The following is a 24,304-nucleotide window of genomic DNA, read 5'->3' as shown; positions in this document are numbered from 1 at the left end:
TGAATCCTCATGTAGGTAGGTGTTCGAGCTGACTTCCCTACCTAACGTCCCAGCCAAAAGCCAGCTTCGAATGCCGCATAGGTAAATAAACAAGCCTTTAGATGATTCTAGTCCCCAGCTTTAAGTCATCTCAGCTGATGCCAAGTAAAGAAAAAGTGAGTCGGCCCCACTGAGCCTTGCCTAAAACTGCAGATTGTGAACAAAATAGATGTTGTTTTGAGACACTGCATTTTCTTATATACCAAGAAATAACTGATACAGATATTGACACTACATATAGATTGCACAACAACAACACAACAAAAACTACTAAAACATGTAGGATTACCATTGGACCAGGAGCTAATCAGAAGCTGAAAGGACCTACAGAAGAATAAGCACAAAAACAAGAAGAGTTTTAAAGAGACTGTTAGTGGAAGCCTGATGGTCCTCGAAGAAGCTGGTAGGAAGGGCTTCAAGGATAGTGAAGAAAACGATACGGGAACCTGAAGGAAAGGGCACTGTTACTACACAGCCGCTGAAAGTAAAACCAATGCAAGAGATAAGCTAAAGAAAGACTACTACATATAAAAGAACCAGGACTTTCTAGGTTCAGTATCCTTTTTATAGCCTCTCCACATGTCAGATTCCCAAATATAGACAGTCCTTGCCTTAGCATGGTTCGACTCACCATTTTCTGACTTTTTATAATACTGTGAAAATGATACGTGTTGAGTAATGAAATGATATGTGTAAGCCTTTTGGCTTACAGGGGTGGTTACATCAGGATAAAGTCACTGTAAATGGAAATTATCGTAAATGGAAAACCCACCCATAACTTCTGATATTTGCAATTTATGATGGCCTATAAATTACAAATATCAGACATAACAAATGCAAATGCCATCCAGACATAAACCCATCCTAATCTGAGGAGCATCTGTATTGCTGAGATAAATGGCCTCTGAGATAAGATCAAATCCAGGGTGCTGCCAGGAGAAAGTCTGAAGGTGAAGCCAAGACTGTCAGTGTAAGGCTCTATTTTAAGACCTTAGAAAGATTTAAGGTGGTGCCTCAAATTCCCTTAAAGATCTTAAGGGTATACGCATCTTAAGGCACTGTCCTACTACACAGAACAGTGTGCTTCCTTCACAGGAAGCACAAGGTGAAGTGCTTATCTCAAAGAGATTGGGACAAGTGGTTTTTCCAATGACAAGAACTCAAGTAAAATTCACAAGAGACTCTAAGAGAATTATAGTAACAATAGCACTGCTTGCTAGCTTGGCTTAAAAGACAACAAGACAGTAAAAATGAAAAGAGGCCTTAGGACCTAAGAGCTTCTACAGGGAGGAAGCTGGCTGAAGAAACTACTTAGCTGAAAACACAGGTCATTGCTTATGAAAAGGATACAACAAAGAGCCAAGAAGGTACCACAAAAAGCCACAGAGGATGGTTCCCATGAAGTCCAAATCAAGTAAGTGGAAGCACACATCAGGCTGTATTTCAGAATTTCTATGGTCTAATATTATTCCCTCTGTGACTCCCATTTTCTCTCTGTTCAACAGGAGGGTCTCTGGCAGTTTAGGAGAATGCTGGGTGGGTGAGTGGTAGACAAGTTGTCCCTTTAGTTCTTACGTCTTTGTGTTGACAAGAAATGCACTCAAGGGGTTATACCGCAGAAACCACAACCCAGGGTGCATCCCTACCGGCTGTGATAAAGATGGTAGGATGTTGCACTTCAAGCCTGAGCTTGCTGCCATATTAAATGAAACTTGTGTGTGTGTGGTGGGAGGTTAGGATCTTGCACTTTAAGCCTGAGTCTGCTGCCATATTAAATAAAACCTGTGTGTGGGGTGAGAGGTAATAATTAGAAATTAGTGTGTTTTTCAAGTGGTAGAAATCTTTTAAATTATAGTTATAGGGTCAATTGTGCAGGCTTTAAAACATGTCTATACATTCCTTAATATGCACAGCATAGACAGAGACATCATCGAGATGGCTGACTGGGAATACCCAGCACTCACCTCTTTCAAAAAGAAAAACCAAAACAGCAAGTAGGTAACCACACCTTGAGGAAGACATCAAAGAGAGTATACTGGAATTCAGCAGGAGATTGATAGGGATCCTCTGATGACAGAAGGAAAGGGAACTGAGGTAGCCAGCCCAGCCAGGATCATCTCAAAACCAGGACCGATTCCCCCAAATCCCTAGCCCCACAGCACCATATACCTGTGGAAATAGGTGGTCACCTAATAGCCCACCAGGGAAACTACTCTAGGTCAAAGGGATCCTAAGCGTGTGCTGTCTAGAGCCTAGGAGCCACCTGACTGACACCACTGCCACCAGCAGCAGCCCTATCCCCTTCAGGGGCAGTGCTGTGCATACCTGTACATACCTTTAGGAGGCCGGAGGACTGGCCCACTCAAGTGTACCATGCAGGAACCTGAGAACAAGCCTGTCAAACCCACCAGGGGTGGCGCCCATGTGAGCCATATGAGAGCCTGAAGACAAGGCCACTTTGCTTGCTGCTGCTATTGTTGCTATCAGTGCTCACATACACTGTCCAGGACCCTGAGGAGCAGCCCACCCCACCCAGGCCTCTGTGCCTTTACCCAGGCCCCGTCTACCACTAATACCAAGGAGAGTCCTACTGCCCCACCGGCACCTGCACGTGGCATCCAGGAGCATAAAGACAGGGCTGCCTCACCAGCCACTGGCAAAGGCTCCTGCACGTGTCTTCAGTTAACCTGTGGACAAGCCTGCTCCACACACTGCCTTAGGTACCCACCTAAATGTTCCTCATAGGGGGCCAGAGAAATGCCCACGCAGCCTGCTTTCACCACTACCAGTGCCCATGCATGCTACCAAGGGATCCAAGGTCCGGCCCCCAGCTGCTACTGTCATCTCCAGTGCCACAAGTGTCACCAAGGTCCTTTGGCCTGGCCTGCTATTGCCACCTCTGATCCCAGCACACACCACCTGGAGGCCCAAGGGCCAGCCCACTCAGGTAACCCACTGCCACCAAAAACTGGGAAGCATGGCCTGGTGCTGCCAATCACACATACATCCTTGTGTATGCCATCAATGTGCCTGAGGACTGGCCTGCTGTCCTCCCCATCACCATCAAGGCCTCACCACAGCATCCCCTGCTACTAACAACCACACCGTAAGCCACTGAGGAACTTACAGACGCTGATGTTGATTACAGCAGAAGAAAGCATAAGTATATGGAGACCACACCAATGCACCCACCCATCATCAACGCCAGAGCACCATATTCAACCAACAACATAGATACATCTACAGAAAAAAGTCAACCCCTAAAACTAGATGAAGTGACTGTTACACCAGCTGCACAGTTACCAACATTAAGGACACAAGAAGTACAAAAAATCAAAGAAACATGACACCTCCAAAGGAACAGGGTAATTCTCCAGTAACAGATCCCAAAGAAAACAAAACCTATAAAATTCAAAATAATGATCTTAAGGAAACATAGTGAGATACACAATAATACAAAGGAATCAGGAAAGATTCCTGATAGGAAAGATAGGTAATACAAATGAATCAGGAAAACAATTTATGATCTAAATAAGAAATTCAACAATGAAAAAGATAGCATTAAATGGAACCAAACAGAAATCCTGGAACTGAGAATTCAATACATAAAATAAAAACAACTGAGAATGTTGGCAATAGACTAGATCAAGGAGAAGAATGAATTTCTGAACTTGAAGAGAGGTCTTTATATGAGGCCAGGCAAACAAAAAGCAAAAAGAAAAAAAAGAAAATAAAAAGAATGAAGACAGTGTATGTGATATATGGGCCATCATGAGCCAAAATTTTTTCAGATATTGGGAGTTGCAGAAAGAGAAGAGATGGGAAAAGGCACAGAAAACCTATCTAATGAAATAATAGCTGAAAAACTACCAAGTCTTGTGAGAGATGTAAACATCTGGATACAGATGTCTCAAAGATCCCCAAAGAAATACAATAAAAAATGTCTTCTCTGCGGCACATCAGAGTCAAATGTCAAAAGTCAAAGACAAAGAGCAAGAGAAAAACACCAAGTCACATACAAGGGAATCCATATCAAATAGCATATTTGTCAGCAGAAACCTTAGAGGATAGGAGAGAATGACATGATATATTTAATATGCGGGAAGAAAAAGACTGCCTGTCAAGAATATTATACCTAGCAAAGCTATCCTTTAAAACTGAAAAAGAGGGGCCAGGTGCAGTGGTTCATCCCTGTAATCCTAGCACTTTGGGAGGCCAAGGTGGGGGGATTGCTTGAGCTCAGGAGTTCAAGACCAGCCTGGGCAATTTGGCAAAACCCTGTCTCTACTAAAAATATACAAAATTAGCCAGGCATGGTGGCTCATGCCTGTGGTCCCAGCTACTCAGGAGGCTGAGGCACAAGAACTGCTTGAACCTGGGAGGCAGAGGTTGCAGTAAGCTGAGATCATGCCACTGAACTCCAGCCAGGGCAACAGAGTGAGACTCTGTCTCCAATAAATAAATAAATAAAACTGAAAAAGAAATAACGTCTCAGACAAGCAAAACCTGAAGGAATGCATCACCACTAGACTGATCCTACAAGAAATGCTTACAGGAGTCCTCAATCTGGAAGCAAAAAGACAATGTCTACCACCATGAAAATCAAAAAACTGTAAGACTCACTGGTACAGCAGGTACAGAACTGAAAAAGAGAAAGGAATCAAACATTATCACTACAGAAAACCAGCAAATTGTAGAGGTAAACAATAAAAGAGGAAGATAGGAGCAAATGATAGACAAAACAATCACTAAACAATTAATAAATGAAAGGAGTAAGTCCTCACCTATCATAAAAACTTTGAATATACGTGATTTAAATTCCCCAATTAAAGATATAGATAGAATGAATGGATTACAAAAAAAGACCAAATAATACACTGCCTACAAGAAACTCACTTTACCTGTAAAGACACATAGACTGCAAGTGAAAGGATGGAAGGATATTCCATGCAAATGGAAACCAAAAGCACACAGGAGTAGCTATATTTATATCAGACAAAATAGATCTTAAGTAAAAAAAAAAAAAAACATAAAAGAGAAAGAGAAGGGCATTATATAATAATAACAGGATCAATTCAGCAAGAGGATACAACAGTCATAAAGGTATATATACTCAATACCTGAGCACACAGATATATAAGGCAAACATCACTGAAACTAAAGAGACAGATAGCCTCCAGTACAATAATAGATGGGGACTCCATAGTCTGACTTTCAGCATTGAAGGGATCATCTAAACAGAAAATCAACAAAGAAACATCGAAATGAACCTGCACTATAGACCACATGGACCTAGCAGACACTTACAGAACACTGTATTAAGAAGCTGCAGAATACACATTCTTCTCATTAGCACATAGAACATTCTCCAGAATAGACCATATATTGAGTTTAAAAGCTCATATCAAATATCTTCTCAAACCACAATGGAATAAAAATGGAAATCAGTAACGACAAAAACTTTGTAAACTGTACAAATGCATGGAAATTAAACAGCATGCTCCTGAATGAACAACTGGGCCAATCAATAAATTAAGAAAAAAAATTTAAAATATCTTGAAACAAATGAAAATGGGGAAAAAAATCAATCCCTATAGAAAGTGACAAAAGAAGCACTAAGAGGGCAATTTATAGCAATTAACAGCTACATCCAAAAAAGAGAAAGACTTCAAATAAACAACCTAACAATACACCTGAAGAAACCAAAAAAGCAAGAACAGACCCAAAACTCAAATGTAGTAGAAGGAAAGAAATGATAAAGGCAGGGCAGAACTGAATGAGGTAGACTAATAAAGCAAAACTGCAAACTACATTAAACAAGAAAAAAGAGAAAACTCAAGTAAATAAAGAGGGAAACATAAAAGGAGATAGCAAAGAAATACATGGAGTCATGAGAGACTATTATGAACAACTATATGCCAACAAACTGGAAACGTATGGAAAATGGATACATTCCTGGAAGTGCATAACCAGCAAGAATGAACCAAGAAGAAAAGGAAACCTGGACAGACCAATAACGGTAATGTAATTGAATTAGTAATAAAGTTTACCAACAAAGAAAGGTCTAAAACTGGGTAAGCTATTCTGAATTCTACTAAACTTTTAAGGAAAAACTAACACCAATTTTTCATAAATTATTCCAAAATCTTCCTAGTTTATTCTAAAGGTCAGTATTACTCTAAGGCCAAACCCAGACAAAGACACAACAACAAAAGAAAACTACATGCCAATATCCCTGAAGGATGCAGATACAAAAATTGTCAGAGAAATAAAGGGGATCCAGATTGGAAAACAGAAAGTCAAATTGTCTCCCTGTGCACATGACCTGATCTCATATACAGAAAACCATAAACACGCCACCAAAAAAGCCTGTTAGAACTAAAGAATTCAGCAAAGGTGCAGGCCACAAAATCAGCATACAAAAATAATGCCAATAGCATGTGTAACATTTCTATACACTAATAATCAACTAGCATAAAAAGACATCAAGAAGGCCGTCCCACTATTCTAGCTACAAAATAATAAAATGGCTCAGAATAAAGTTAACCAGAGAGATTTTGTAAAGAGCTTTAAAAAACAAAACAAAACAAAACAAAACAAAAACCTACAAAACACCGACAAAAGAAATTGTAGAGGACACAAACATGGAAAGATATTGCATGCTCACGGACTGGAAGAATATTGGTTAAATGACCTTATTACTGAAAGCAGTCTACAGACTGAATGCAAGCTCTATTAAATACCAATTTTGATGTTTTTAGGGGAAGACAAGATGCTCACCACATGCAGCCAGGAGATGCCTCTCTGTGAGAGAGAAACCAAACTATCAAGTAAATTATCACACTTGGAGTAGGTCTTTGGAGAGAAAACACTGAAATTTGATAGGTAATGCAGGCATCAAGGCTGAAGAGGAATAAATCTGGGAAGCCTGCACAGAGTCACCAAGCACTAGGATTACCTCCCAATCCAGAAACTAAGGAAGGGGTGGGTGAAGGAACTGTGCAGCACCACACTCCCACCAACGAACTCTGGGATACTAGCTCCCAGAGATCCCTGGACCCACACAGACATCTGAACTGGCAAGAGGAACTGGCTGACGAATAGGCAGAGGCAGAGCTCAAACCCGCATACAGCCCAGAAGGTTTTGCACCTGGTACAGCTGCAGCAAAACATGACCATAGGCACCCATCCCCCCAAGGCTCTCCATCTTGCTCTGAGTGACTCTAGCTCCTGCTTACTGCCAGGCCAGAAGACAGTAGGGCTGCATTTACCATGGGACTGCAGCATATCTGGTCTGTGTACCTTCTTGTCCACCAGCCCCTCCCAAGGCCCCTGCCTAGCTACTCACGCAAGGGTAAGCACACAGCACAGCCTCCACTGCCCCATCTGAGTGCTTTGCCGGAGGCCTGGGAGCAGTTCAGCCCCCACCCTCAGCACAGCCAAAGCTCAACCCCACGAGACCAGAAGACAAAGTCATGAACCTGGTCTCAATACCCCCAGGATTCAAGCACACTGCTCAAGTATACTGAGCTGGTATCTGTGGCCTGAGCTCAAGAAGAGGAGTAGCTTTCTCTCTCACAATGCCGAGAAGAGAGGGCCCAAGTTCATATGCCAGTGTGGGAGCCGGGTGTGCTCCCTCTGCAACAGCAGTCCCCAACCTTTCTGGCACCAGGTGCTGGCATTGTGGAAAACAATTTTTCCACAGACGGTGGGGTGGGGATGGTTTCGCGATGGAACTGTTCCACCTCAGATCGTCAGGCATTAGATTCTCATAAGGAGCACGCAACCTAGATCCCTCACGTGCACAGTTCACAACACGGCTCGCGCTCCTATGAGAATCTAATGCCGCTGCTGATGTGACAAGAGGCAAAGCTCACGTGGTAATGCTCACTCACCAGCCCTCCCCTCACCTCCTGCTGTGCGGCCCAGTTCCTAACAGGCCACAGACCAGTACTGGTCTGCCACCTGGAGGTTGGGGACCCTGTTCTACAAGATCTGTCCAGGAAGGGTGTAACCTGTCTGTCCACAGCCTCTGCCTGAGGGAGCACCACTGCCTGAAACAGCTAACAGTCCAGTTGATCTGGGCACGGAAGGCTGGGGGACAAAACTACCTAGTTGGGCCTGCCCTGGGGGCAGACACTGGAGGGAGGCCTGGTTGGGTGAGTGCGAGCTAAGTGCTCCCCACAGCCATCTGCTGGGCAAAAAACCCTGGGCTGCAGGTACCACACCAGGTGCACACCCACAGAACCACAGCCCTGCCCGGGGATCCTCCCCCCTTGACCCACATTATATCAACAGACGACCTGCGGATCCGCAGACATACTCTACAACCTGCTCTGACTCTACCAAGCCCAGACAACCAGCACGTCCCCAGAGAGTTGTAGGTCTCTCGGCAACCTAACTTTTGGCTTGGGCCGCTGCCCTAAGGGTGGGAGGTGTGCAGCCCTCAAAATTCAGGTGTGGCACCAGTGATTGGAGGGGGCTCTCCCAAGTTCCAGGAACTGATTTGGTTAGGGGGTTATCTCTCGCCTTCCCAATCCTACTTCTCCCCCTTCCCCAGAGCACTGCTGCCAACACGCTGAAATAGAAAAGAGGCATGCCAGCCCGTACTCTAGAGCACCATCTCCTGGATTGCAGACTGAATTACACCACCAAACAAAAATCATTATATACCTTCAACACACATCTGTGAAACCCAATGCAGGAAAGTAGCCACAAGGAAGGAACCTGTGTAGAGTCCTGGCCATCTGAAACCACCCAGAAAAAAAGGCCAATCAACTACACACAATACACACCACAAACCCTCAAGAGAAAAAAAAGAACATAAAAACAAAAATCCCCATCCAAATGACAGGAATTTCAAAACGATAAAGAAACATCAGCATTTTCAGAGGAGGAATAATCAGCACAAGAACTCTAGCAATTCAACAAATCAGAGCATTTCATTACCTCCAAAAAATCACACAAGCTCCCCAGCTATAAATTCTCACCAGATTAAAGTGTAATGACATGCTTTATCACAGACATGTGATTCAGAATCTCAATGGCAACAAAGCTCAATGAGATTAAAGAGAAAGTTGAAATCCAATCCAAGGAAGCCAGTATAACCATCCAAAAGTTGAAACACGACAGAGCCATTTTTAAAAAGAATCAAACTGAACTTCTGGAGCTGCAAAATTCAACACAGGAGGGACCTTCAAAACCAGATGAGACCAAGCGGAGGGAAGGATTACAGAGCTCAAAGACCAGTCTTTTGAGTCAGCCCAGTCAGACAAAAATAAAGAAAAAACCATTTTAAAAATGAACAAAACATCTGAGGAATGTGGGATTTTGTAAAGACACTAATCTATGACTCACTGGCATGGCTGAAAGAGAAGGAGAGAGAGGAAGCAACATGGAAAACATATCTGAGGATATAGTCCATGAAATTTCCCCAATCTCATTACAGAGGTTGATGGAAAAATTCAAGAAATTCAGAGAACCTCTACAACCGTCCCCAAGATACACAGCCCATCAGACTTTCCAAGGTCAACGTGAAAGGAAAAATCTCACAGGCAGCTATAACAGCTGCATCAGGTGAAAAGCTGACCTCTTTCTGGCAAAAACCTTATAAGCCAGAAAGTGGGGCCTGTTGTCAGCATCCTTAAAGAAATTGCAGCCAAGAACTTCATACCACTCCAATCTAAGCCTCATCAGTGACAGAGAAATACAATCTTTTCCAGACAAACACTAAAGAAATTCATTACCACTAGACCAGACTTACAAGAGATTCTTAAGGAGTTCTAAATATGGAAAAGAAAGAACAATACCCACTACCACAAAAACACACCTAAGTACATAGCCCACAGACCCTATTACACAACTACACAATCGAGAGTACAAAGCAAACAGCTAAAAACATCATGGCGGAATCAAAATCTCACATATAAATGTTAATACTGAATTCAATGGTCTAAATGCCTCACTTAAAAGGCACAGAGTGGCAAGTTGAATTAAAATAAAACAAACCCATAAGAATCAACAGTCTGCTATATTCAAAAGACACATCTCACATGTAATGGCACCCACAGGCTCTGAGTAAAGAGATGGACAAAGATCTGTCATGCAAATAAAATGCAAAAAGCAAGGGGTTGTTATTCTTAGATAAAACAGACTTTAAACCAACAACAGCCAAAAAAAGGATGAAGAAGGGCATTACACAATGATAAAGGACTCACTTCGCCAAGAAGACATCCCTATCCTAAATACATACCCACCCAACACTGAAGCACCCACATTCAAAAACAACCAAGTACTTCCAGACCTACCAAAAGACTCAGTCACACAATAACAGTGGGGATCTTCAACATCTCATTGATAGTGTTAAGGCAAATCATTGAGACAAAAAACTAACAAAGAAATTCTGGGCTTAAATTTAACACTTGACTAATTGGACCTAACAGACATCTACAGAATACTCCACCAAACAACTACAGAATACACCTTTTTCTCATCTGCACAAAGAACATACTCCAAGATCAACAACATGTTTGACCATAAAGCAAGTCATGATAAATTTTTAAAAAATGAAATCACACAACACCATTCTCTTGGACCACAGTGCAATAAAAATAGAAATGAATATCAAGAAGATCTCTGAAAACCACACAATTACATGGAAATCAAACAACTGGCTCCTAAATGACTTTGGGAAAAGAAAGAATTTAAGGCAGAAATCAAACAATGATTTGTAATAAGCAAAAAGAAACATCATACCAAAACTTCTGGGATACAGCAAAAGCAGCATAAGAGGAAAGCTTATAGTGCAAAACAAATATGTTGAAAAGTTAGACAGATCTGTAATTAACAATCTGACACTGTGCCGAGAGGAACTAAAAAACAAGGACAAAATAACCCCAAAGCTGGCAACAGAAAAGCAATAAATAAAATTAGAGCATAACTGAGAAAACTTGAGGCCCAAAAATCCATACAAAGGATCAGTGAAACCAAAAGTTGGCTTTTTGAAGGGATGAAAATACTGACAGGCTACTAGCTAGATAAATAAATAAATGAATAAATAAATAAATAAATAACAGAGAACATCTAAATAAGCACAATCAGAAACAACAAAGATGACATTACAACCAATCCCACAGTAATACAAAAGATCCTCAGAGACTACAATGAACACCACTGTATACACACAATCTAGAATATCTAGGAGAAATGGATAAATCCTTGGAAACCAACAAAGATTGAACCACGAGGAAATTGAAATCATGAACAGACAAATAACAAGCTCTGAAATTGAATCAGTAATAAAAAACCTACTAGCCAAAAACAGATTCAGATCAGACTGACTCATAGCCAATTTCTACCAGACATACAAAGAAGAGCTGTTAACAAACCTGATGAAACTATTCCAAAATATTGAGGAGATACTTCTCCCTAACTCATTGTATGATGCCAGCATCATCTTGATACTAAAAGCCAGCAAAGACACAATGAATAAAGAAAACTACAGCCCAATATCCCCAATGAATGTAGACACCAAAGTCCTCAATAAAATATCAGCAAACAAAATCCAGCAACACATCAAAAACTTACTTCACCACAATCAAGTCAGCTTTATTTTTGTGATGCAATTGGTTCAAAGTACACAAATCAATAAATGTGTTTCACCACATAAACAGAATGAAAACGAAAAACCATATGATCAACTCAAAAGATGCAAAAAAGCTTTCAATAACGTCCATCATCCCTTCATGAAAAAAACACCCAACAAATTAGGCATCAAAGAAACAGACCTCAAAATAATAAAGGCCACTCTATGACAAACCCACAGCTGAAACCATACAGAATGGGCAAAAGCTGGAAGTGGGGGCTAAGTGCAGTGGCTCATGCTTGTAACCCCAGCATGTTGGGAGGCGAAGACAGGAGAATCACTTGAGGCCAGGAGTCTGAGACCAGGCTGGGCAACACAGTGAGACCTTGTCTCTATAAAATAGTAAAGAAAAAAATTAAAGAAAAAAGAACAAAAACAGTTGGAAGCATTCCCCTTGCCAACTGGAACAAGACAAAGATGCCCACTCTCACCGTATGTATTCAACATAGTACTGGAACTCCTAGCCAGAGCAATCAGGAAAAAGAAAGAAAGAAAAGGTATCCAAAAAGGAAAAGAAGCCAAACTATCTCTCTTTGCTGATGATATGATTCTGTACCTAAAAAACTCTAAAGAGTTTGCCAATTTATCCTGGAACTGATAAATGACTTCAGTCAGGACACGAAAATCAATGTAAAAATATCCATAGCATTTCTATATACCAATAAAGTTCAAGCTGAGAGACAAATCAAGAATGTAATCCAATTTATAATAGCCACACACAAAAAAGCAAAATACTTAGGAATGCATCTAACTACAGACATGAAAGGTGGTTACAAGGAGAACTACAAAACACTGCTGAAAAAAATCATGACACCAAATAGATGACACCAAAAAAATGGCAAAACATTCCATGCTCATGAATTGGAAAAATCAATAGCATTAAAATGGCCATACTGCCCAAAGCAATCTACAGATTCAATACCATTCCTATCAAACTACTAATGTCATTTTTCACAGCATTAGAAAAAACTATTCTAAAATTTCATATGGAACCACAAAAGAGCCCAAACACCCAGAGCCATCCTAAGCAAAGAGAATCCAGCCTGATGCATCACATTACCCAACTTCAAACTATACTACAGTAAACAAACGCTACACTAAACAAATCAGCACGGTACTGGCACAAAAACAGACACATAGACCAATGGAACAGAACAGAGAGCCCAGAAATAAAGCCACATGCCTACAACCATTGGGTCTTTGACAAAGCCGACACAAATATGCAATGGGGAAAGGACTCCCTATTCAATAAATGGTGCTGGGATGACTGGTTATCCATACACAGAAGAATGAAACTTGACCCCAGCTATCACCACATACAAAAATTAATGAAAGCTGAATTACATTCTTAAAAGTAAGACCTCTAACTATAAAAATCCTACAAGAAAACCTAAGAAATACACTATTAGAAAGCAGCCTCTGAAAATAATTTATGAATAAGCCCTCAAAAGCAATTGCAACAAAAGTCAAAATGAAAAATTGGGACCTAGAGGGGAGGGAGGGGAGGGAGGGGAGGGAGAGAAGGGAGAGGAGGGAGGGGCGGGGGCCGGGCCTCCCAGCGCGGTACGCGGTGCCTTTTGAGCTCCTTGTGCACGCTCCGCCCCGGTGGGAACGGCCGCGCGCTCCCCGCAGGTGGTCATCTGCCCCCTGCCTCCGGGCCTCACCAAGGAGCAGCTGGAGGAGCAGCTGCGCCCGCTGCCAGCACACGACTACTTCGAGTTCTTCGCCGCCGACCTGAGTCTTTATCCTCATCTCTACTCAAGAGCATACATTAATTTTAGGAATCCTGATGACATCCTTCTTTTTAGAGATCGTTTTGATGGATATATCTTCCTTGACAGCAAAGATCCAGAATATAAGACGTTTTTAGAAACCTACTGTGTGGAGGAAGAGAAGACCAGTGCCAACCCTGAGACTCTGCTGGGGGAGATGGAGGCGAAGACAAGAGAGCTCATTGCTAGAAGAACCACACTTCTTTTGGAATATATTAAAAATAGAAAATTAGAAAAGCAGAGAATTCGAGAAGAGAAGCGAGAAGAACGGAGGAGGAGAGAGTTAGAAAAGAAACGTTTGCAGGAAGAGGAAAAAAGAAGAAGAAAAGAAGAAAGATGCAAAAAAAAAAAAAAAAAAGAGACAGATAAACAGAAGAAAATTGCAGAGAAAGAAGTAAGGGTTAAGCTTCTTAAGAAACCAGAAAAGGGAGAGGAACCAACCACAGAGAAACCAAAAGAAAGAGGAGAGGAGATTGATACTGGAGGTGGCAAGCAGGAATCCTGTGCCCCCGGTGCAGTCGTAAAAGCCAGGCCCGTGGAAGGCTCGCTGGAGGAGCCCCAGGAGACGTCACACAGCGGCAGTGATAAAGAGCACAGGGATGTGGAGAGATCTCAAGAACAAGAATCTGAAGCACAAAGACACCATGTGGATGATGGCAGGAGGCACAGAGCTCACCACGAGCCTGACCGGCTTTCCAGAAGGAGTGAGGATGAGCAGAGATGGGGGAAAGGACCTGGCCAAGACAGAGGGAAGAAGGGGAGCCAGGACAGCGGGGCTCCGGGGGAGGCCATGGAGAGACTGGGAAGAGCGCAGAGGTGTGACGACAGTCCAGCACCCATAAAAGAGCAACTGGCAAACAAGGACCAGCCAGCCTTGCAGCTGTATGATCCAGGAGCTCGCTTCCGAGCGCGAGAGTGTGGCGGAAACAGGAGGATCTGCAAGGCAGAAGGTTCGGGGACTGGTCCTGAGAAGAGGGAAGAGGCAGAGTGAGTCACTGCACGCACCTGGCCTCCATGGACGAGCGAGGGCATCCCAGAAACGTGTAAATGACCCCGAGTGTGACTGGGAAGGAGAACTTATTCCTTACCAGGAAACTGGAAGCTAAAAATACAGAGGGTGACATAGAAACACGCAGAAACCATTCTAAAGAAAGTAGTGATCTTGTATTAAATTGAGCAGAATTCTCACAGATTTTACCATTCCTGTTATAAACTAGTATTTGTTGTTTAGCCAAAACAGAAGATGATTTCCACTGGACAGTAGAAAAATATGTGTAAAATAGGGAAGAAAGTTAGTATTGGATCAGTGTGAGTCCTGAAGCACTTTCAGTGCTGTGAGAACGACATCCACTTTGGGTTTCATTCGTTTGTAAGCAGAGGAGCTGTCAGTCACTCGTGCTTCTCGGTGGCCTCTGAGCCATGGTGTCGAGTGAAGAGTAGTTCTTGTTTGTTACAACCTTTGTGAGTCAGCCATGCCTGCAAAGTGTGCTGTGTTTTAGTCCTGGTAGGAATATTTATCAGAGTTCACACTATATAAAACCCAACAGCTTCAACTATTGCCCTTTCAACAGTTTTGCCACTGACCAGACAAAAACGGTTTCAGTCTTTGGATGGATGTGTTTGTGGTTTGTAACCATTACGGTTTAAATCATGATTTAAGAATTTGCCCAAATAACAGAAATTTTGTTCGGGAAGGGATAAACTAGATATAGCATATACAGCCTGTTTTTGAGTTTTAGATACTTTATTTGTAAATAACTTAAAATAGCTTTCTGAAACCGTGCATTCTGTAGTTTCTTCCTTTCAGTGAAATTGCTAAATGTGAATGTATTTTTGGCACTGCGATTTTAACCATTTATTAAGTAAAAATTTTGTTAAAGAAAAAAAAAAAGAAACAAAAATTGGGACCTAGTTAAACAAAGGAGCTTCTGCATAGGAAAAGGAACCATTCAAGAGACTAAATAGGCAACCTAAACAATGAAAGAATGTATTTACAAGCTATGCATTGAACAAAGTTCTAATATCCAGAACCTATAAGGAACTTAAATCAACAAACAAGAATTTAAAAAAATATATAAAAGTGGGCAAAATACATTAACAGACACTTCTCAAAAAAAGACATAAAAGTGGAGAGCAAACATATGAAAAAATGCTCATCATCACTGATCATCAGAGAAAAGCAAATCAAAGCCACAATGACATACCATCTCACACCAGACATAATGGCTATTACTAGAAAGTCAAAAAATAAGCAACAACAACCCAGATTTTGGCAGAGCTGCTACAGCGAAAAGGGAATTCTAATACACTATTGGAGAAAATGGTAAATTCGTTCAGCCACTGTGGAAAGCAGTTTGGAGGTTTCTCTCACAGAACTAAAAGTAGAACTGCCATTCAACCCAGCAATCCCATTAGTTGGTTAAATATCCACTTCCCACCACCAAAAAATCATTCTACCAAAAAGACACATGCACCCAATGTTCACTGCAGCACTATTCACAATAGCAAAGATATGGAATAAAACCAGAAGCTCATCAATGATGCACTGGATTAAGAAAATGTAGCACATATACAATATGGAATACTATGCAACTATAAAAAGAACAAAACACTGCCCTTTGCAGCAACATGGATGCAGCTGGAGGCCATTATCCTAAGCAAACTGATGCAGAAACAGAAAACCAAATACTACATGTTCTCACTTATAAGTGGGAGCTAAACATTGGGTACACATGGACATAAAGATGGGAGCAATAGACAGTGGGGACTATAAGAAGGGGGACTGGGTTGGACAATGGTTGAAAAATGACATGCCAGGTACTATGCTCATTACCTGGGTGATAGGTTCAACTGCACCCTAAACCTAAGCATTATGCAGTATACCTGTGTAACAAACCTGCACATGTACTCCCTTAATCTGAAAGTTAAGAAAGAGAAAGAATAAGATAAAAATAAAATGCCCTTTATAACTTGCAATAAAAAAACACCAATAACATTCTTCACAGAAATGGAAAACACAATCCTAAAATTCATATGGAACTGCAAAAAAGCTAGACTATACAAGCCAAGCCTGAGGGAAAAGAACAGAGCTGGAGGCATCACTCCACCTGACTTCAAAATATATTACAAGGTTACAGTAACCAAAAGAGCAAGGTCTTGGTATAAAAATAGAAAATTAAACCAATGGAACAGAATAGAGAACGCAGAAATAAATCCACATATTTACAGACACCTGATTTTCAACAAAAGTATCAAAAACATACATTGGGGAAAGAACCCTCTCTTCAACAAATGGGGCTGGGAAAAGTGGGTATCTGTAAAAAGAAGAATGAAACCAGGTCCCTATCTTTCACCATATACAAAAATCAACTCAAAATAGATTAAAGACTTAAACATGAGATCCAAAATTATAAAACTACTACAAGAAAATATATGGAAAATGCTTCAGGACATTGGTCAAGGCAAAGATTTTATAGCTAAGTTATCACGGGCATATGCAAAAAAAAGCACAGGTATAAAAACAAAAATACATAAGTAAAGCTATATTAAAATTAGGTTTCTTCACAGCAAAGGAAACAATCAACAAAGTGAAGGAAACAACCAACAATTGTAGACTGGGAGAAAATATTTACAAATCTATTCATCTGAGAAAGGTCTAATATCTAGAATATGCCAGGAACTCAAACAACTCAACAGTAAAAATTGTTAATAATCCCCCCTGAAATGTGGACAAAGAATTTAAATAGACATTTCTAAAAAGAAGACATACGAATGTCCACAAATGTATGGAAAAGTACTCAACGTCACTAACAGGAAAATGAAAACAAAATCCCAAATAAGATATCGTCTCACCACAGAATGGCTACTATCAAAAAAATCAAAAAACAAAAAACAAAAAAACCAGAAGTAAAAAATCCTGGCGAGGTTGGAGAGAAAAAGAAAACTCTTATGCACTCGTGGAGGGAATGTAAACTAGTAAAACCATGGAAGTTTCTTAAAAAGCTAAAAACAGCTCTCCGCCAGACCGTCGCCGCGCCGCCATCATGGACACCAGCCGTGTGCAGCCTATCAAGCTGGCCAGGGTCACCAAGGTCCTGGGCAGGACCGGCTCTCAGGGACAGTGCACGCAGGTGCGCGTGGAATTCATGGACGACACGAGCCGATCCATCATCCGCAATGTAAAAGGCCCCGTGCGCGAGGGCGACGTGCTCACCCTTTTGGAGTCAGAGCGAGAAGCCCAGAGGTTGCGCTGAGCTTGACTGCTCGCTGGGTCTTGGATGTCGGGTTCGACCACTTGGCCGATGGGAATGGTCTGTCACAGTCTGCTCCTTTTTTTTGTCCGCCACACGGAATTGAGATGCTCCTTTAAATAAAGCGTTTGTGTTTCAAGTTAAAAAAAAAAAAAAAAAAAGCTAAAAATAGAAGTGTCATATGATCCAACAATCCCACTACTAAGTATTATCCAAAAGAAAGAAAATCAGCATATCAAAGGGATACCAGTATTCCCATGTTGATTGCAGCACTATTCACAACAACCAAGATACAGAATCAACCTAAATGTTCATCAACAGATCAATGTGGTTGATGAGTAAAGAAAATGTGGTATATGTCCACAGTGGAATACTATTCAGCCATAAAAAAAAGAATAAAATCATGTCATTTACAGCATGGATGAGGACATTAAGTGACACTAAGTGAAATAATTCAAGCACAGAAAAATAACTACTGTATGTTTTCACTCATGTGGGAGCTAATATTTAAAAAAAGTTCACGGAAGTAGAGAGTAGAACTGTGGGTATTAGAGGCTGAGAAAGGTACAGGGGAGTAGAAGATGGGGAGAGGCTGGTTAATGGATACAAGATTACAGTTACATAGGAGGAATGAATTCTAGTGTTCTGTTGCATTGTAGGGTGAATATGGTTAACTAATTTTTTTTTTTTTTTGAGACGGAGTCTTGCTCTGTCACCCAGGCTTGGCGTGCAGTGGTGCAATCTCAGCTCACTGCAATCTCCACCTCCGGGGTTCAAGCCATTCTCCTGCCTCAGCCTCCCAAATAGCTGGGATTACAGGTGTGTGCTACTACACCTGGCTTGGCTAGCTGATATTTAAAAAGCTAGAGGAGAGGATTTTGAAAGTTCACAACACAAAGAAATGGTAAATGTTTGAGGTGATGGAATATATTAATTAGCCTGATTTGACCATTATACATTGTTTACACATTATCAAAATATCACTGTGTATACCATAAATATGTACAATTATACAGGTCCACAAAAAATCGAAGGAAGCCAGGTGTGGTGTCACATTCCTGTGGTCTCAGCTACTTGCGAGGCAGAGGCAGGAAGAATTCTTGAGCCATAGAGGTCAAGGCCGGCCTGGGTAACATAATAAGACACCATGTCTAAAAAAAAATACATCAATAAAAATAAAAGCAAAATCATTCATCCTATATATAGACTATGGGTGAAACTTAGTGACTTGCTTCTAATGAACAGAAAGTGTTAAAAGTGATAACCATGTGGCTTCCAACATTACGTTAGAAGAGGCTCTCTACCGCAGACTGCTCACCCTTGGACCCCAGCCCCCATGTTGTGAGGAAGCTTAGGCCACAAAGAGAGCCTAGGAGTTCCAATGTACATATTTGGGCAACCTGCCCCAGCTAAAGTTCCAACCAATAGCCACCATCAGCAACAGACATCTTAGTGAACAAACCTTCAGATGATTCTAGTCCCTCAGCCTTTGATTTATCCCAAGTGAAGCTGAAGGGAGCAGAGGCAAGCTGTCCTGGCCAGGGTTTTCCCAAGCCACAGATTGGTGAACTAAATGAATGTTGTTCTTAGCCACTCAACTTTGGGTAATTTGTTAGGAAAAAATAACCAGAAAAATAAATTTAAACAAGGAGACAACAAGAAATAGAATAACATACCCAGTAGAAATTAGTCTCCTTTAAAGTCAGATCTAAAAAATGTTGAGGTTAATTTATTAATGGCAAACAACTCTAATGGGAAGCAGCAGACAACCAGGAGAAGGATGTAAGAACTACTGCAGAGGAAGTTTAGAAAAAATTCCTTTCGATTACAAATTCTGATGACTAAGCCAGTGAGGCTTTTAGAATTTGTCCCCCAAGTTATGAAATAAGGAAGATGAAGAACGAAGGAGATATATAATTTGAAGTATAAAGTTGAAAATACCAGAAATATTTGATTAATAACCAAAAATCAGACATTGTACCTGATTTCAATGAACTGAAATTCTAAAAGTGATAAGCAGCTTTGGATATTTATTAATCAATCTAGGATTCAATCTTCATTTCCATTTCCTCAGTGAGAAAATTAACAAAATATTATGGAATCAGTTTTAACAATCTCAGAAGTAAAAATGTAGTGTCCTTTGAGTGTTAAGCTATTAAATGCAATTTCCCCTTTACCTTACTTCAAGCTCATTTGTATGGAGAAGGGAAGAGCATCTCATCTTTATGTTGTATCAAAATGCTTCTCCATATCATACAAATTGGCTCTGAAATTTTGAAATTCATACAACTAATTCAACCATTTGTTTCTGATAAATGCCTGGACATGACCTGATTTCCAGTTGCTGCACTCCTGGAAGTTGTTCTTTGAATGGGTTGAAGTATTTATTCAATGAATTATGTATTGAACTACAAAAGCATAGCTATGCATCTCTATTTAAGCAAAAGGAGGTAAATGCAGGGAACTCTGGTTTCTGAGAATGTAGTATCTGTGCCAAGAAGAGGATTCAGCTCCGGGAGTGTACAAGAGAACCAGGTGCTGGGTCAAAAGAGTATCTAACTGTAAACTGCAACATGATGAATTAGCTCAATTTCCAATGAGGAAGGATGACAGCCTAGACTTAATCTTGCCCTTCATAGATAGTTAAAATCTACACATGACTCTATGACTTACAATGAGTTAATAAAAACATAATGCAGTAAATAGTAGATGGAGTCAGCATATCCTGTGACCAAGATTTGATGGAAATGGGAATGAAGAGAGAGGCACTGGGTGAGAGACAAAAGATATGACTGGAGAAAAAAAATTAATGGGATCTGTCTTCGTAAGCCTGACTCTCATCATGTCATGGAGTCAGCAAGGCATAAGCTGGCCATACACTCCTTCAAGAAGCAAAAAGTGAAATTAAAGACATTCTACTACTTGAATTTCTATTCTTACATAAGACAACTGGTAATAAGCAACAGGACTGAAAATGAATTTTCCTAAAATGTGATTTGCTACTGGCATAAGGATAGACATAGCTCAGTATATTAGAACTGAGAATCCAAAAACAAACACACACTTTTATGGTCAAGTGATTTTCAACAAGGGTGTAAAAAAAATTAAATGAGAAATGAATAGATTTTTCAACAAATGGTTCTGGGAAAACGGTATATCCACATGCAAAAGAATAAAGGTGGACTTCACCAAATGTCATATCTAAAAGTAACAAAATAGAACCGCTAAATGTAGGAACTAAAACTATAAAATTCCTAGAAGAAAACATAGCCATAAATCTTTGTGACTGCAAAACAAACAAACAAAAATTAACTGGACCTCATGAAAATGTGAAACTTCTGTGCTTGAACAGAGACCATCAAGAAAGTGAAAAGGAGGCTGGGCATGGTGGCTTACACCTATAATCCCAACACTTGGGAGGCCGAGGTGGGAGGATTGCTTGAGCTCAGGAGTTCAAAAACAGCCTGGACAACATAGTGAGACCTTCTCTCTACAATTTAAAATTATATAAATTTTAAAAACATAATAAATCATAAAAAAGAAAATAAAAAGGAAAGCCATTGAAAATATTTGGAAACATATCTGATAAGGGACTTACACCTAGGGTATATAAAGAACTCTTAAAATTCAGAAATTTAGGACAACCCAATTTTAATGTGGGCAAAAGATTTGAACAGATATTTCTCCAAAGAAGATATACAAGTGGCTCATAAGCACATAAAAAGAGGCTTAAAGTCATTCATCATTAGGGAAATGTGAATCAAAACCACAATGAGGTACCACTTCATACCTCTAGGTTGGAATCCTTTTGCAATCAAAAATATGAAAAATGTTGGCAAGGAAGTGGAGAAATTAGAACCCTCATACAATGCTGATGGGAATGTAAAATGGTGCAACCACTTTGGAAAGCAGACTGGCAGCTCCTCAAAAGGTTAAGCATAGTGTTACCATATGACCCAGAAATTCAACTCATATGTATATACCCGAGAGAAAGGAATACATATACAAACACAAAAACTTGTAAATAAAAGTTCACAGCAGCATGATTAATAATAGCCAAAACATGGAAACAACCCAAAGGTCCATCAACTGATGAATGGCTAAATAAATTAGTGGTATGTGCATACAGTGGAAAATTACTCAGCAATAAGATGAAATTAAATACTGATACATGTTACAACACAATGAACCTTAAAAATGTTATGCTAAGTAGAAGAAGCCAGTCACAAAAGACCACCACACATTGTGTGATCCAATTGATACGTGGTGTCCAGAATGGGCTAATCTATGGAAACAAAATAGATTGCTGATTCTTTTCAGGGTCATGAAAATGTCCTACAATTGATGATGGTGATGGTTATGCAACTCCGTGAATATATTAAGAGACCATGAATTGTACACGTTCAATGGGTAAACTGCATGGTATGAGAATTCTCTCTCAGTAAACTTGTTTTTAAAAATTCAGTGGTAGAATCTAGATATATCTCTTAATTCTCTACTTTGGATGTACATACTATACATGATTTGTAAAAAAGCACAATATATTTAAAATGAAAGGAAAATAAAGGAAGTACCTAACATTTCAAGTAGTTTGTAAATTAAAACATTTGCATTTTGGAGAACAGTACTATGGCCTTTCTGTACCAGTTATCCTGAAATTCATGAAATAAATATATACAGATTCTGTACCCATTCACAAAAGTAAAGATAAGAAATAAGACAATTTTCTGGAACATTCTATTAAACATTATCCTATAATTTAATCTGGCTTGCCTCACCATGGCAATAGAGAAATCACTAAAAAAATACTACTTCACAGGAAAAAAAAAAAGCCTCTCAACTTCTGTGAGGAATACTGAATAATTCCCAATTTACCTAAGGATCTTTGGAAATGATCCTTATTTTTAAAATGTATGTACTTATGAGGAGAAAAGGACAGAATGAAAGCCAGAGGTTAAGAAACAAGTGTATTATAAAGATAATTAAATTATAATAAAATGAATTATAATAAAAATACAAAAGAAAGATATCCACTGCAATCAGTATCCTAAAACATCTGACATTATTTCACCACCTATAGATTAACTGTTGACATGTTATGTTTCATACATACTTCACTTCTGATTTGACCCAATTTCTTCTTTGAATCCTGTGTCTCATCTAAATTAATGTGACAACGTGAGGTAGCCTCTGACGTAGGTTGTTGTTTTAGGAGATCGGTCCATTCTTGTTGGAATTCTCTCATAACTACCTGTGAAGGTATTTTTTGTTACTGATTTATAAATCACCTTATTATCAAATTATGGTAGTAAGATTTAACTCTAACTTATATACTTTGAAAAACATCAACACATATATGATTCACCTTCTTTTCCTCATGTGCACACATTCTTGTTTATTACTGAATTTAGTTAAGGACAAAGAAGGTGTTATCTTCCTGCCAAATCGGTTTTCTGTTAACTTAGGCAATAGATTCAGCCCACTACTCACTCTTCCCTGAAACATCTGCAGTGCTTAACAACCTACTGAAGTCTCAAAAAGAATTTGATACGTGGGTGGGGCTGCTGGTGGTACATCCCACACTGGTAAAATGTTTTCCCTGTTTTTTATTAGAAGCTCAAATCAACCTCAGAGTTCCTTGCATATTCAATTGCCTGCTCAGATCCTTCTAAAAGATTCCTATCTCACAATACAAGTAAAATTCCAATGGCCTTTGAGGCCCTAGGTAACCTGGCCTCTACCTCCCTCCTGATCTCAGCTCCTACAACTGTCTCACCGATTCAGTCCATTCCTGCTATATGTGAATCCTGCCACTTCTGATTAGTTTGAAAATGGGACTCAATGCCAAACAAATAAATCACAGATAGCCACAGTTACCTTTGTACTATCAAAGTTATATCCGAATGATAGGCAGTGAGCCTTGAAATGAAAATTATGAGCAAATTCTTTGTAAAAACATTCAAAGTAAATTATAAATACCAGTGGTAAGATTAAATGTAACATGGCTTTGCTGAAATTTACATCTGTCCCAAATTATGATTTAATAAAAAGTAAATGCCTTTAGGCCGGGCACAGTGGCTCACGCCTGTAATCCCAGCACTTTGGGAGGCCAAGGCGGGCGGATCACCTGAGGTCAGGAGTTCGAGACCAGCCTTGCCAACATGGCAAAACTCCGTCTCTACTAAAAATACAAAACTTACAGAGCAAGATTCCATCTCAAAAAAAAAAAAAAAAAAAAAAAAGTAAATGCCTTTAAAGAATTGAGAGGTCATAACAAGTAATTTGAGACTGAAATCGTCTCAGATTTAAGTCAAATTGATATGAATAAAAATAAAATTATACCAACTTAAATACATTACAAAATTACTGAAGGAAAAGTATTATGAGATACAGCAGTATACTTCAGTTCACCTGGGAAATCTGGAATTAACGGTCAAAGCAACCCTCCCCACTGAATCTTAATTTCAAAATACTCATGTCAGGTATGAGCATTTCTGTTTATCTGCTTCATCATGGTATTAAAACATGGCCACATAAGGGCATTGCAATGATCATTTCAGCAGCATAAGACTACATCATGAGCATTAGTCTGTACCTAT

General features: G+C 40.0%; 3 protein-coding genes across 3 annotated transcripts in view; 2 read left to right on the top strand and 1 right to left on the bottom strand.

The window, feature by feature from the left end:
- The window catches only part of LOC117976680 (coiled-coil domain-containing protein 144A-like), a 665,749-nt gene that overhangs the window by 13,395 nt on the left and 628,050 nt on the right, over nucleotides 1–24,304 (bottom strand). Inside the window, exon 10 of the mRNA XM_063598722.1 lies at nucleotides 22,819–22,956. Within this exon, the coding sequence (XP_063454792.1) occupies nucleotides 22,819–22,956 (138 nt within the window). The remainder of the gene's footprint in view (nucleotides 1–22,818; nucleotides 22,957–24,304) is intronic.
- On the top strand, nucleotides 11,476–17,844 carry LOC129394396 (regulator of nonsense transcripts 3A-like). The gene has a single exon (XM_055101264.2). The coding sequence runs from the start codon at nucleotides 13,613–13,615 to the stop codon at nucleotides 14,444–14,446; it is 834 nt and encodes a 277-aa protein (XP_054957239.2). The 5' UTR covers nucleotides 11,476–13,612; the 3' UTR covers nucleotides 14,447–17,844.
- LOC134728371 (small ribosomal subunit protein eS28-like) lies at nucleotides 17,436–17,844 on the top strand. Its single transcript, XM_063598727.1, has one exon. The coding sequence runs from the start codon at nucleotides 17,499–17,501 to the stop codon at nucleotides 17,706–17,708; it is 210 nt and encodes a 69-aa protein (XP_063454797.1). The 5' UTR covers nucleotides 17,436–17,498; the 3' UTR covers nucleotides 17,709–17,844.

Source organism: Pan paniscus, chromosome 19 (assembly GCF_029289425.2).
Source record: "Pan paniscus chromosome 19, NHGRI_mPanPan1-v2.0_pri, whole genome shotgun sequence".
Lineage (NCBI taxonomy): Eukaryota > Metazoa > Chordata > Mammalia > Primates > Hominidae > Pan > Pan paniscus.
Note: the sequence above shows the minus strand (reverse complement) of the source record. Positions and strands in the feature narration are given on the sequence as shown.

Coding starts and splice junctions, on each gene's coding strand:
- LOC129394396 (XM_055101264.2), top strand. CDS start 13,613: ATGGAGGCGAAGACAAGAGAGCTCATTGCTAGAAGAACCACACTTCTT.
- LOC134728371 (XM_063598727.1), top strand. CDS start 17,499: ATGGACACCAGCCGTGTGCAGCCTATCAAGCTGGCCAGGGTCACCAAG.